At 35.6% G+C, this 14225-nt stretch overlaps 2 protein-coding genes across 5 annotated transcripts; one reads left to right on the forward strand and one right to left on the reverse strand.

Moving 5' to 3' along the window:
- The first annotated feature begins 9167 nt into the window (after window positions 1-9167).
- Window positions 9168-12353, forward strand: LOC116212798. The gene is made up of 2 exons (XM_031547502.1): window positions 9168-11626; window positions 11855-12353. Exon 1 carries the CDS (start codon window positions 9333-9335, stop codon window positions 9882-9884), a length of 552 nt encoding a protein of 183 aa, XP_031403362.1. The 5' UTR covers window positions 9168-9332; the 3' UTR covers window positions 9885-11626; window positions 11855-12353.
- LOC116212799 lies at window positions 11948-13344 on the reverse strand. 4 transcript variants are annotated; one of them, XM_031547503.1, is made up of 5 exons: window positions 13019-13344; window positions 12835-12920; window positions 12682-12717; window positions 12230-12358; window positions 11948-12103 (listed from the first exon to the last, which is right to left on the reverse strand). In XM_031547503.1, the coding sequence occupies exons 1-5, from the start codon at window positions 13092-13094 to the stop codon at window positions 12023-12025; spliced, it is 408 nt and encodes a 135-aa protein (XP_031403363.1). In that variant the 5' UTR covers window positions 13095-13344; the 3' UTR covers window positions 11948-12022. The 4 variants fall into 4 exon arrangements, 1 of the variants encoding a protein (XP_031403363.1); XR_004157927.1 differs by lacking the exon at window positions 12835-12920 and having other exon boundaries at window positions 12094-12358; window positions 13019-13343; XR_004157928.1 differs by lacking the exon at window positions 12835-12920 and having other exon boundaries at window positions 12094-12717; window positions 13124-13344.
- Between the last annotated feature and the right edge of the window lie 881 nt (window positions 13345-14225).

The following is a 14225-nucleotide window of genomic DNA, read 5'->3' on the forward strand; positions in this document are numbered from 1 at the left end:
TTTCGTTTTTTACACTAATTTTGACCTTGACCTATTAAATGTATATCATATTGCCCATTCCATTAGAGGGTTCTGTCAAGTTTTTAACGGTAGATAGACGGAATGAGCAATATGATGTATATTTAATAAGTCAGGATCAAAATTGATGTAAAAATTTTCTTAAGATCATACTGGATGTAACATCGATCTCATGAGAGGCAAATTATTAGTTTACTCAATTTCACACTAGGAGTGATGGTATTGGTAGGGGTAAATTTTCCATCTGCTGCAACAGATGGCGAGAAAGAAAAATTCTTTCCATAATCAAAAGTAAAACCAAAAGAATAAAATAAACAAATAAATTCAAGTTTAGTAGGAGATAATCTTACCTTATGAGAGCTTACGTATAGAGGTAGCAATACATTTCGATAGACGAAACCGACATCACCAATCTTTAAAAAAAAAGAAGATAAAAATAGCAAAAAAATTCCTTCGAGAGTCAAAAGTGAAATAGAAAGAATAAAATAAACATATAACTTCAAGTTTAGTAGTAAACGATATTTACTTTCGGAGAGCTTACGTATAGTGGTAGCTGTACCATTCGAGAGACAAAACTCACATTACCAATTTTGAAAAACAATATGAGGAAAAAAAGAAGAAGCAAAAAGATGGACAAAAAAAATGAAAAAATGAAAAAATCTAATCGACTTTCTTACATCTAGAAATATAACTCACATCACCAATTTTGGAAAACAATATGAGGAAAAAAAAAGCAAAAAGATAGACAAAAATAATCTAACGAACTCACTTGCATTTAGGGATAGACATACGTTTTGAGAGCTTCCTCTAGTTGTAGACGTATTCTTTAGAGTTGAATAGGACCATGTTTATGTATATGATAATTAATATTTATAACTATCATATATAATCTAAATAAAATATGATTTGATATGTCTTTCCTTTTCAGTAAACAAATCTGATTTGTTTTATGTAAAGAAAATATAATTTATATTTATCTATAAAATATTATCTAATCTATTTTTCAAAATAGATTTCTATAATAACATATAATTCATACATACTTTTTCTTACTATATATATATATATACACAATAAAAGTTGTCCATGTATCCATATGTTAATATATTTTTTATTATGTATGAATATATACTAATATATACTTACTTTGATGTTATTATTTATGTATGAAATATTAATTTTTATTTTTGAAATTCAAGATTATTAAATCTTCTCATTCATTTCGAGTCCATTCTATTATTTACATTCAAAAAATTAAAGAAATCAAGATATCGAATTTTATGATGAGATTACTTTAAAAAAATATTTTTATTAAATTTAATCTGAAAAATAAAAAATCAAGAAAATTTGATTTAGAAAATTCATATTACCTTCATTTGGAGATTACCTAGAATAAAAAAAAATTATGATATTTTCGATTGTTAAATGGAATATTATAACCAAAAATAGTTTCAAAAGATTTTCATTTGCATGTTTTCACTTTCAAGTTTTAATTTTTATGCAATTTCATTGTTATATCATGCATGTTTGTCATCGTATTACGTGCTGGCATGTCAGGAAATGTTTAAATCTAAGTCGAGAAAACCATATCGACCCGGAAAAGACAAGGCACCTCTCGGATTAACCTCTTGAAGAGGTAACCGAGGGTACTCTTGACCTTTTCGGGTCAAGACTGGTTTCCTTGCCTCGATTTGAGTTGTTTCCCGAATATTTATGTTTTCCCGTAGCCATGGAGCCGGTATTGTTTTATTGATTCTATAAATAACGTGTTTGTGCATGTTTGTATGCTTGAATGCGTTTTCCAAACTCTTGGCAATATCGGCTTTTGTTAAATACGTGTTATTTATCGCGTTTAACATTTCAGCATGCGAGAAATAGTCGAAATTGGGTTAAAGAGAACGCTTGAAACCCAAAACGGTTCAATGGAACTCACGGCTATTCTTAAGAGGAAAGAGTCGAGAGTTCTTTGACCTTATTCGGGTAAAAAACAGTCTCTTTACCTCGATGAAATCCATTTCTCGGATTTTGTGTAAATTGCAAATTTCAATATCGTTGCAAATCCTGCATGCTAACAACTTTAAAACATTGTTTTTAAAGTAAAAATGCATGAATTCATGTATCGGTGACTCTTTCGGGGCCATTTGGGTTCCGAGGGTATTTTGGTCATTTTGACCAAATTATCCTCGAACTTCCTAGACTCGTCTTGATCGCCGTGCCATGAATTGTTTTCATTAAAATAAGTTTTTAGGGTATTCAAACTCCATTCAGTGGATCAATCCATGATTTGTCTGATTGTTTGTAACTCGCCCATTTGCTGCATTCGGCATTTAATTTTAAGTTGTAATTCACAAACGGGTTAATCAAGACGCTCACATGATTAAACCCACTTCACACTGACAACTCTTACATGAATTGGTAATTAACTGATAACTCGCGTGGATGAGTTGTTAAATAACGTTAATGCCCTTTTCAAAACTTGTCCATTTCAAAACTCGAAATGCGTAGTCCGATGTAGCATGGACGTCTAGAAAGGACTTGTGTGTCTCAACTTGAGTTTTTACCTGATTTCAAGTAACTCAGGTCAAGATACAGAAGATCTTTCTAAATCACTTCCGGTTAGATCAATTGGTTCTTTGGCTTTTTCGGGGTTCTTGCACATCCCTGGATGATCCAGGGAATTGGTCGACACTGGCTATAGGCCGAGGTGGCTTGCACTGCGATGTTTCCTTTTTCTAAAAGCAATTTTCAAATAAATGGCATAATCGTCTTTTCACAATTCAGCGACACCCTTAGGGTTAGCTTGGCAAAAATACTACGGTATCAGGATAAGAATAGGCTACTTGTTCAGGTGCAGGTTCATCTGCAAAGCCTTTTCTTATCCACTTATAAGTTTCTGTTATCCTATCATAGACTCGGGTAACTAGAACGGTTATCTCGGTCGCAAAATATGCAAAACACTGATTAACCTTTTACTCGACCTAACCAAACACTAGATAATGGTTAGGCAAAACTCTAGGTTCCAAATCTATAGTCAAAACACGAGTTTGACTAATTCAGTGAAAATTCAGTATTACAATACAAAATAAATCTAAAAGCAATCCACACACACGAGATTTGACTCTATTTGTCAAGTTCTCAAAGCAAAGTCAAATGCAAAATGTTTTGCACCATTGTTTGCTTAGCATATGGCATTTGCTTGAAAAAATACCCCCGTGTTAATTATCTATTAATCCATGAACACTTGGTAATAATAAACATATTGTCTGCAATTTGCATGTTGTTTGTTATTTTTCTACTATTGTTTGTCCATGCGAGTTGAGCCCGACCCATAGGACGCATCGCACTTAGGGTCCAAACCATCGATTACAGGGTCCAACGCCCTATTCACTGAGAGCGCAGTTAAATTTCAGTTTTTCGGTGTTTCCCTGAACTCACGGCGAGTCTGAGCGGAATAATAACCGAAAGCAAACTGATTGGGATTCGACTATTTTTTATTTGTAATTTTCTGAATTTTGAGAGCATTGTAAGGATTTATTTTGTACATTCATTCTGTAAGAATCTCAATCGGTGAGCAAATGGTCCGAGTGTCGAATTAATCGAATCGGTCTAATACTTGCCTAGACAAGAGTAAACCCAAGATATCCGGTTCCAGTTCACGCAGGAATTCAACCATCACTGTTTGATGAACTGTAACGCAAGATTGTGAACTGATTCCTTGACATACAGGTCTGCTTATCTCTCGGCTTTTCAACCGATATCATTTGGTTCACCGAATTTTCTGTGTCAAAACAGGTAAGCCGAGTGCAGCTTAATTCAAGCGGTAAATGATTAAAACATGCAAGTCTAGCAAACTAGAGTACCGAAAGGGCGTGCCAGATATATGCCCGCACGTAACGTGAACCCCCAAACTCGGACTTTCCGATTTCGCACAGACTAATGCCTTAGCAAAACTATGCGTTTCATACCCTTAGACACAGGTAACTTATCGGCCCTCGACCTTCGGGTCGTAAAATGATAACTGGCGACTCCTTCTCACGCGTATCCGTCACGCATCCCCGGGAAGGTGAACACTCTCAAGCTGCGCGATCCAAAAGTGTGCATGCGGGTCCCGACGAGAATCCACATTCGGGTCCTTACAACAAGTACATAAATTAATAATGGCAAACCTTAGATAAACTAGAGTACCGGTAGGGCATGCGGGATATAGGCTCGCACATAATTGAACCCCCGAACTTGGAACCCTCGGTTCCGCAGACCTTATGCCATAGAAAACTAGGTGTACACATTACCCCTAGACCCGAGTAACTCACCAGCCCTCGACCTCAGGGTTATAGACAGGTAGTGGCGACTCATTCTCACACATGTCCGTTATGCGTCATTCGGGAAGGTGGACACTCCCAAGCCATGCGATCAGCGCGCATGCATTCGAGTCCGCACAACATGTATATATGTCGATTGAATATTCAAACATTGATGTTTAACCTTTTTGTTAGTCTTGTGGATTTCCCTTGAGAGGACCTTTATATATGTTATCCTGGTAAAAAGAACAAATGCTAATTCGTTATCTCTGGATTAATCACACACACTTTACCAATATAATATTTCTATTGAAAATTTAAAAGAATCTTTTTAATTAAAAATTTATACAAATAGGAATAGTCGAGAAAATTTCATTAAACAATCGATCATTTTGAGGCCATCCGGCCGACTCCACTGAATATATATCTAATTCTATTTAATTATTAAAGATAACAATTTAGTTTCTACTTTTTTGAATTTGAAAATTATGGACAAAAGCATTTAATTAAATCTATGGATATGTTATATATATATATATTTGATTGAGGAGAAAATCTAGTGTATGATCACCTATACTTATGTGTTAAATAACAATTAATGTGATACACGAACATCGTGGTATATCCATTCCATACAGACTTCTTCCTGTAAAATACGATGCAAAATTATATTTTTGCATACTATCAAAGTAGTGAGTATGACTTTAGAATGTTGTCTCGTAATCACTCGATTTATTAATATAGCAGGGGAGATCGATATGAATATAGATAGATAGAATGATAGATAGATAAATACAAGTGATAAATTTTTTATTTAATTATTAACATCGCAACCGCTCGTAATTAATAAAAAAAACCTTTCACGGATATCGACCCAAAAAAAAAAGGTAAGAAACTTTCACACCTAAATATATTGATTCATCCCAGAACCGCATTTTCATAAGCGAAAGCATAATAACATAACACTAGAAGCTAGTGATTTTCGAAAAGTATATCGTTCAGAATGTCCAAAACTTTTAAGCAGGGACGACCCGTGAAAGGTTGTCCGGCCCTTCATAGGGCATGAGTAGAGACCTTGACACTCTTGTGGTGTTTCGCGTCCTCACTTTCCTAAGTTTGTGCTTAGATATGGTTTATCTGTCAAAAAACATAAAATCGGATTAATCACACACTCGACACAATAAACACAAGAAAACGGACGGGGCAAAACCCTAAGCTTAGATTCTGACAAAACACTCTTTTGTCATTATTGCTAATTTGTCAGTGTTAGAAAACAGAAGAATTTAAAAGAAACCCACACACTTAGAGTTTGACGACATACATTATGTTTGTTAAGCCCTTTCTTTCAGCAATGTCGAATGTTACATGCCATTCCAGGGCTTTCTGTTTTTATCTGTTTAGGATAGAAACATGTTTGCCAAGCAACCTCGAATCATAATCTGATAATCATGCAAACATGGCAATTAATTCACACCACTTGTCTATTTATCTATTTTTGTTTCTTTTTGAATGTTTTTATCTGATTTTATTTGTTTTTGTCTGTTTTGTGACGGTTCGAGCCCAAACCCATAGGATACGGTTCACACGGGATCCAACGCCACAAACCATCGACACGGGGCCCAACGCTCCAAACACATTGAGTGCGCGCGACCCGAGTGCAACATGAGATCTAGTCTCGAGTCACCGTTTTAACCCTGGTAGTATCCAAGAGGAGGATGACTCGGGTCAAGATACGTGAAATGGGATTAGAGAATCTCCTCAGAGCTCGACCGGTCCTACAACTATCTAGAAGACCATTTGATCCTCCTGGGATCTGTTGGTTCAAATGGACCTGACCCACGACTCTCACGAGCCCGCGTAACATTAATTTAAGTTTCGGTCTTTCAAATCTCACAGTGAGTACGAGTAGAATATTGACTGAATGTGAGCCAACTGGAATCCATTTGTTGTAATTTGTAATTATTATTTGAGAACACATCGTGAGGTATTTATTTGTACATTCACTCATGTAATGATCCCAATCGACAATCTTGAGGTCCGAGAGTCGGAACCGGTCCAGTCGGTTCATGGGTCCCCGAGACTAGCGAGACCACACGAGTCACAAGCCTGGTTCACATGGTGAATCGACCATCATGGCCTGGTTAGAGATGCGAGGACGGTGGACTGATCCCCTAACGCGAGGATCCGCTCCTCTTTCGGTCCCTTAAATTGAATCAATCATTTCCACGAATTTACGATTTCAAACCGGGCGAGTTGAGCAAAACCTAATCAACGCGGTAAATAAATTAATAATGGCAAACCATAGAGAAATTAGAGTACCGATAGGGCGTAAGGGATATAGGCTCACACGTAACTGAACCCCCGAACTTGGAATTCTCGGTTCTGCAGACCTTATGCCATAGCAAACTGGGTGTACACATTACTCCTAGAGCCGAGCAACTCACCAGCCCTCGACCTCAGGGTTATAAGCAGGTAGTGGCGACTCATTCTCACGCGTGTCCGTTATGCGTCCTCCAGGATGATGGATACTCCCAAGCCATGCGATCAGCGTGCATGCATTCGGGCCCTAATGAGACTAAATTTGGGTCCACAAAGCATATATATATATATATATATATATGTCGACTGAATATTCAAACATTGATGTCTAACCTTTTTGTTGGTCTTGTCGATTTCCCTTGGGAGGACCTTTCTCTATGTTATCCTGGTAAAAAGAACAAATGCTAATTCGTTATCTCTGGGTCAATCACACACACTTTGCCAATATAAGATTTCTATTGAAAATTTAAAAGAATCTTTTTAATTAAAAATTTATACAAATAGGAATAGTCGAGAAAATTTCATTAAACAATCGATCATTCTGAGGCCATCCGGCCGACTCCACTGAATATATATCTAATTCTATTTCATTATTAAAGATAACAATTTAGTTTCTACTTTTTTGAATTTGAAAATTATGGACAAAAGCATTTAATTAAATCTATGGATATGTTATATATATATATATATTTGATTGAGGAGAAAATCTGGTTTATAATCACATATAATTATGTGTGAAATAACCATTGATGTGATACACGAACATCGTGGTATATCCATTCCATATAGACATCCTTCCCGTACAATACGATGCAAAATTATATTATTGCTCACTACCATAGTAGTGAGCATGACTCTAGAATGTTGTCTCATAATCGCTCGATTTATTAATATAGTAGAGGGAGATCGATATGGATATAGATAGATAGAATGATAAATAGATAAATACGAGTGATAAATGTTTCATTTAATTATTAACACCGTAATCACTCGTAATTAAAAAAAAAACTTTCACACATATTGATCCAGGAAAAAAAAAAGGAAAGGAACTTTCACACCTAAATATATGGATTCCTCCCAGAACCGCATTTTGGTAAGTAAAAGCATAATAACATAACACTGGAGGTTGGTGATTTCGGAGAATATATTGTTCAGAAAGTCCAAAACAGTTAACTTGGATAATGATTTTTTTAAGGTTGAATCTTAATTTTTATACATTATATCTCCCAGAAATGTGTTCTTAGTGAGTCTTAATTTGGATATAATGATAACGAGAATCAATAATACACATTCATCAAAAAAGAGTATCGGTAATATCGATCATATGTAGACAGATAGATCTGGGTTTTCTCCTCCGAATCAAAAAAGAGTATCAATAATACACATTCATCAAAAAAGAGTATCGGGAAAAATTTGCGCTTGGTGTAATTGATATATATAACATCAGTAATAAATCAATTAGTCGTCCTCTAAATAAAACTGTCCATGTATCCATCTAACCACGAGCTCAGTAATATAATATCAATTAGTAGTCCTCTAGATTTGGACAAGTGATCAGCATATCTAACCACAAGCTTTCAGTAATATAATATCTTAATTTACTTAGTAATAAAAAATAATTAACTATCTAGTTTTTAAATTTCATATATTCGAAATTTTTTTAAAATTTAAGATGAAAAAACATTTAAAAAATTCGTCATAGTAATATTGTATGTAATATGTTCACCGAAAAGAAATCAGATCTATATCACGAGATCTATATCTATCTAATTATAGTAAGATTTATTATTTTTTAAAATTTTACTATAATATATTAGAGGTAGATTGATAGATAGATAAATAAAAGTAATAAATATTTTATTAAATTTTTATTAACCAATACTAATTAAAAACTTTCCCAATCACACCTAATGATCGCAAAAAAAAAAAAAAAGAACATTCAGATCTACGTATATTGATATACATGTATCTCCTCCCAGAAATCGTATTTTGGCAGGCAAAAGCATAATAACATAAAATTAAAAACATGTGATTTTCGGAAAGTATATTGTTCATAAAGCAACCGAAACCGTTAATTTGGATAATGATATTCTTATGCTGAGGCTTAATTTGAACAATGATAATGAGTATCTATAACATATATTCATATAAAAAGAGTATCTATATCTATGACAGATAGATCTGGATTTTCTCCCTTGAATCCTTTCGGGTTAATATATCATGTGATTTAAGTATATTGTGCTTTGGGGTGTATATATATATATATACATATTGTTAAAAATATGATAGAAACCAATAATTTTGGTCTATATTTGTTTAGGTTTGGGTGAATGATTAACATGTCTGACCACTAGCTTTCGGGAATATATTATCTAAATCTAATTAGTTACAAAAGATAATTAACAATCTAGTTTTAAATTTTCATAAATTTGAAATTTAAGGTCAAAGCATTTGAATTTAAATAATCAGTATTATTAATTATTAATAATATCTGTATATAAAATCATCGACATCTCGAGATACTCGAGCTCTAGATATTTGCAGGATATCGATGATGATATCGGTAATGCATATCAGATCTATATCTCTAGATATATATACTTATATATAAACCAAAGCAAAGGTCTTCCCTCTGTTTCTTTCTTCCAAACCATTCATCGATCAACCTCATTCAAGCAAAGTTTAAGCCTCCACGACATGGATTGGCAGACTTGCTGCGGAGAGATTGGCGTCGTTGCAATGCCGCCTGAAGGTGCTCTTGCAGCTTGGTTGAGGAAGAGGCTTCCCAACCAAGACAAACCGGCCTCGATGGGCACGAAGTCCTCAGGCAAGAATCGGCATCTTAAGGCTAAGGAGTTGGAGGAGAAGATCACAGTGAATCCCGGGGCCGGTGCTGTCAAGCCCTCTCGAGGCACTACCAGCAGTGCTACTGCCCGCCCAAAGTCTAAGACCCTCATGCAAAAAGTCATATCATTCATTCGATTCCCGCAGAAAGAGGCAGGGGATGATATTCGGGCAATTGGGTCTGGGGATTTGGTCAAGAGCTGTGCGTCGTGCAAGAAGGAGTTCGAGTCAGAAAAGGACGTCTACATGTGTCGCGGTCGTGCATTCTGTTCACTCGAGTGCAGAGATAAAAGGATTGCATCGGATGGGTACACCAGAAAGCAAGTCGGGCTCAAGAATAATGTCGGTGGTACTACTCCGAAACCATTGGGACGGAACCCGAGCATTCGACCTGCGCATGCATAGACGGACACATAGAGATTTGCTTAATTCCAGGAAAGTTTTCGATCCTTCTTTTCTTTTTATGTTATATATATTTTTTAGTCTGCCATAAGTGAAATTTATCCTAAAAAAGTAAAAAAAAAACAAAAAAAAAAGTAAAAAGATTAGGTAGTTTTTGGGCTGCTTGAATTTTTTTTGCTTTTGATGATTTTACTGCTTGATTTTCTTTTATATTAGGTACTGATGCTGGTTAAGATTTGCTTCTTTCGATTTACTTTGCCGCTTGAAATTTGTTAGGATGCTACCTTAGTTAGGATAGGATAGGATAGGATTCATTGATATTTTTGCTCTTTTAAATGGTTGCCTTATTTTTGTCGAGTTGATCTGACTTGCTAATGGCATATAATTCCATGTTCGATGATTGAATCAATTGTCCTGGTTCTCGTGTGATATCGATATAACAAATTCATGAATCGAGTAAAGATAAGATTTTCTTGCCATGCATCCCCCACCTTAGGTAGGTCAGGGATCCCCAAGCACCATGAGCACGTTTAATCTCCAGTCATTATTTGCATGTTAGTTAAGAGAAAGTTTATGTTTTTTTTTATTGGATTTACAAGGTCGTATCATTTAAAGTTTGCTTTTATTTTCTCTCGAAGCAAAAATGCAGACAGCATATTTCTTTAGAGATGATTAAGGCAATGATTAAGTAATGGGGCATCATTCAGAAAGTGGAAAGAAAAGCATTTATAACGGGCATAAGTAGCTAGGCATGGTCGTCGAATGATCGATGGTTGAGTGGCTTAATTTAAATTTTCCACATTTCTCCTAGGCCAAAAGCATATCCAAAAGAAATAAAAGGAGTTATGTGTCGTGATATCAAAAGAATATGTATAAGTTTGCTTTTTCCTGAGGCATCTAAAGACAAAACCAAAGCCTAGTGCTTCATGTAGTGCCTAGATCTCGTCTCCTATGTGGGAGAGATACAAAGACCTTCCGATTCAAAAACCCTCATTTCAAAGAGAAGTCCTTATGATCTAAATTTCGATTTTTTGGCCTGCATTCGCCGAGAGAGGAAAGACCAAGCAAATATCTTATTATCACGAGCTAAGTAATGATGCATTAATTACATGGACTCATCGAGACTGCATACATTTGACTGGTTCGGAGATTAAATGCACACACACTGCACGGGATCCCTTTCCGTATACATTATTTGGATGTGCAAGTGAACTGAATTTTGAACTCGATGATGATTGGATCAATTTAATCACGAGATCGCAATACATATAACTCTTTGAGAACATGTGTCCTTCTTGCTATATCGGATCAATGCGACTCAATTAGCTTGCACTTTTTTCTTCCTAAAAAGAAATTGGCCAAAATTCTGAGTTTCGGGGTATATGATAGGGATGGGAATCAATGTTATCTTTTAAATATGTTTATAATATAATATTATCTCATCAATATTTCTTCGACAAATTATGATACCCTGAAATGAAGATAATGCAAGTAAATGCAGGTATTTTCGAATCCCTCATTCATTTCTCCCTCAAATTATAATTTATCCCTCAAATTATAATTTAATTCTCATTTAAGCATCGGAGAGGGAAATCGAGATTCCCTCTCGATCTCCCCTTTTTGCAGGTCGTTCGGGATTCGTTTGTGGACGACTCTCGCCATGCTTATCTTATGGAAGACAAGTTCTCATTGAATAAAGAGTTCAAAGTTTCAAATGGCCAGCAAACCGTACTTCATATAAGGGAGTCCGTAATTCCGCTTTGCATTCTATTCTTTTTTGCTTCTTCCTAGCTTCTTTTATGGTATCTTGATGTTTTCAGCAAGTATCTTCACTAAAGAGTTGGATGTAGGCACAGAGTCGGTTTGTTTACAAGCACACGCACACACACACATATATATCTTTGTGTGTGTATATATTTTTGCGCACTTCTGTTGATTCATTTTGGCTCCTTGATGAGGATCTCTCATTTCAGGGTGCATTCGGAATGCTCTGTATTCCTGCAGATCTCATCATTTCGGCTGGAATATTGCTGAAAGAATCCCGTGAACGCAAACTCTGTTTATCGGCATGTAAGCATAATCTCCTTCTCAACTTTACTAGTTAGATCGTACAAGGGAATAAGGAGATTGTAATCACCATGTCAACTGCAATATTTTTTACTGTCTATACGAACTCCCACTGATGGATGTATATTAACTGATTTTGTCAATGTAACTTTAATCTGGAATAAATCAATATCAATCGAGCGATTAGTACGTCGTCTTCTCGGAAAGACATGGTCAATTAAAGATAGAGAATGAGGTACTGATAAGTCAGAACAGAAGTGGAATGAGATCTATATGCAAACCTTATCCAACATGCGGTTTTCCAGGAAGCCTTTTGAGAACTGGAAAGACCATAGAACTTCTTCACGTGAGCCATTTTGATCTGACCAAGCAAAAGCCTCTCCGATTTCATGTCCCCATGCAAAAGAAAACTTAGACATAAAGAGCACCGAATTATAAAACAGCAGTCAATCAGTTCATAAAAATCACAACAAGTTACCGGAATGCTTCCTTGCAACACTGCTATACAACTTTTACGGAAGATCAAGAAACATGACAAAGGTCAATACCACCGGTACCCCTTTTAAGTGAAGCTTCTAGAGAATTGATATTGCATAGCAACCGCCTTGAATTAAGCTCGAGGACATCCCGTTTTTTATTATATCCATCCAATCGATACGTGCTCAACAGGTAAGAGGAACAAAGAAAATAAATAAGAGGCAGAGAAGGGAAAAGGGAAAGTAAAGGAAGGTACGCATTCATCTCCTACGATGTCGACCATGTCCATAACCTGAAAAGAATAGTTGAAGTGAATTTCTTAATTTTATGAGTTCACCAAAATTGGATCTTCCAATCAGTAGGAGACAAGGAGTAGTGATAGGCAATCAAACCATAATGTCATAACAACCTTTGCTATTTTACTGCTGAACTGTGTACGAGAATATGAGGTATGGATTAGATGAAGTCCAAGCTCTATAAATAAGTGCCGTCCGGCTTCAACATATAAATAAATTGGAAATAAGATAATATTCTTTCAGGCATTTTATCGAACACTCGGGCTTCCAAATCAACTCTAGGAAATGAAGGCATACAATTTATTGGAACAAAAAGGTCAGCAGAACCCCCAAACCCATTTGATGCCTTTCCGCGGCCAAACGAAGAGCTCATGCAAATTAATCGGCGATCAATATTTCAACCTGTAGTAACAATTGCTATGGGGATTTTGTTGATTGATTCGTCGGTGCCTCACTCCTGACACTTACTAGCAGGGAGTCGGATGACGGGAAGCGGGCGGCTGGTTGGATTGGAGGGGGATGGGATGGGATGGGATGGGATGGGATGCACGGGACAGAGTAGAGGCCGCCCCTATGCTTTTTCCTTAGATAAATTCAAATTTTCTTTTGATTTTTTCACGTGTCATGTGCAACTCACGTGCATTTTTTAATTAAATTTCCTCACACGAGTATACTAATAATTTGCCTCTCGAAAGATTAATGTTACATCAAATCAGATCTCAAGAAATTTTTTACATCAAATTGAATATTGATAGATTAAATGTACATTAACTGACCCATTCCATCTGCCTACTGTCCAATAGTGGACGAAAACATCTTTTTCGTTTTTTACACTAATTTTGACCTTGACCTATTAAATGTATATCATATTGCCCATTCCATTAGAGGGTTCTGTCAAGTTTTTAACGGTAGATAGACGGAATGAGCAATATGATGTATATTTAATAAGTCAGGATCAAAATTGATGTAAAAATTTTCTTAAGATCATACTGGATGTAACATCGATCTCATGAGAGGCAAATTATTAGTTTACTCAATTTCACACTAGGAGTGATGGTATTGGTAGGGGTAAATTTTCCATCTGCTGCAACAGATGGCGAGAAAGAAAAATTCTTTCCATAATCAAAAGTAAAACCAAAAGAATAAAATAAACAAATAAATTCAAGTTTAGTAGGAGATAATCTTACCTTATGAGAGCTTACGTATAGAGGTAGCAATACATTTCGATAGACGAAACCCACATCACCAATCTTTAAAAAAAAGAAGATAAAAATAGCAAAAAAATTCCTTCGAGAATCAAAAGTGAAATAGAAAGAATAAAATAAACATATAACTTCAAGTTTAGTAGTAAACGATATTTACTTTCGGAGAGCTTACGTATAGTGGTAGCTGTACCATTCGAGAGACAAAACTCACATTACCAATTTTGAAAAACAATATGAGGAAAAAAAGAAGAAGCAAAAAGATGGACAAAAAAAATGAAAAAATGAAAAAATCTAATCGA

Source organism: Punica granatum, chromosome 7 (genome assembly GCF_007655135.1).
Source record: "Punica granatum isolate Tunisia-2019 chromosome 7, ASM765513v2, whole genome shotgun sequence".
NCBI lineage: Eukaryota > Viridiplantae > Streptophyta > Magnoliopsida > Myrtales > Lythraceae > Punica > Punica granatum.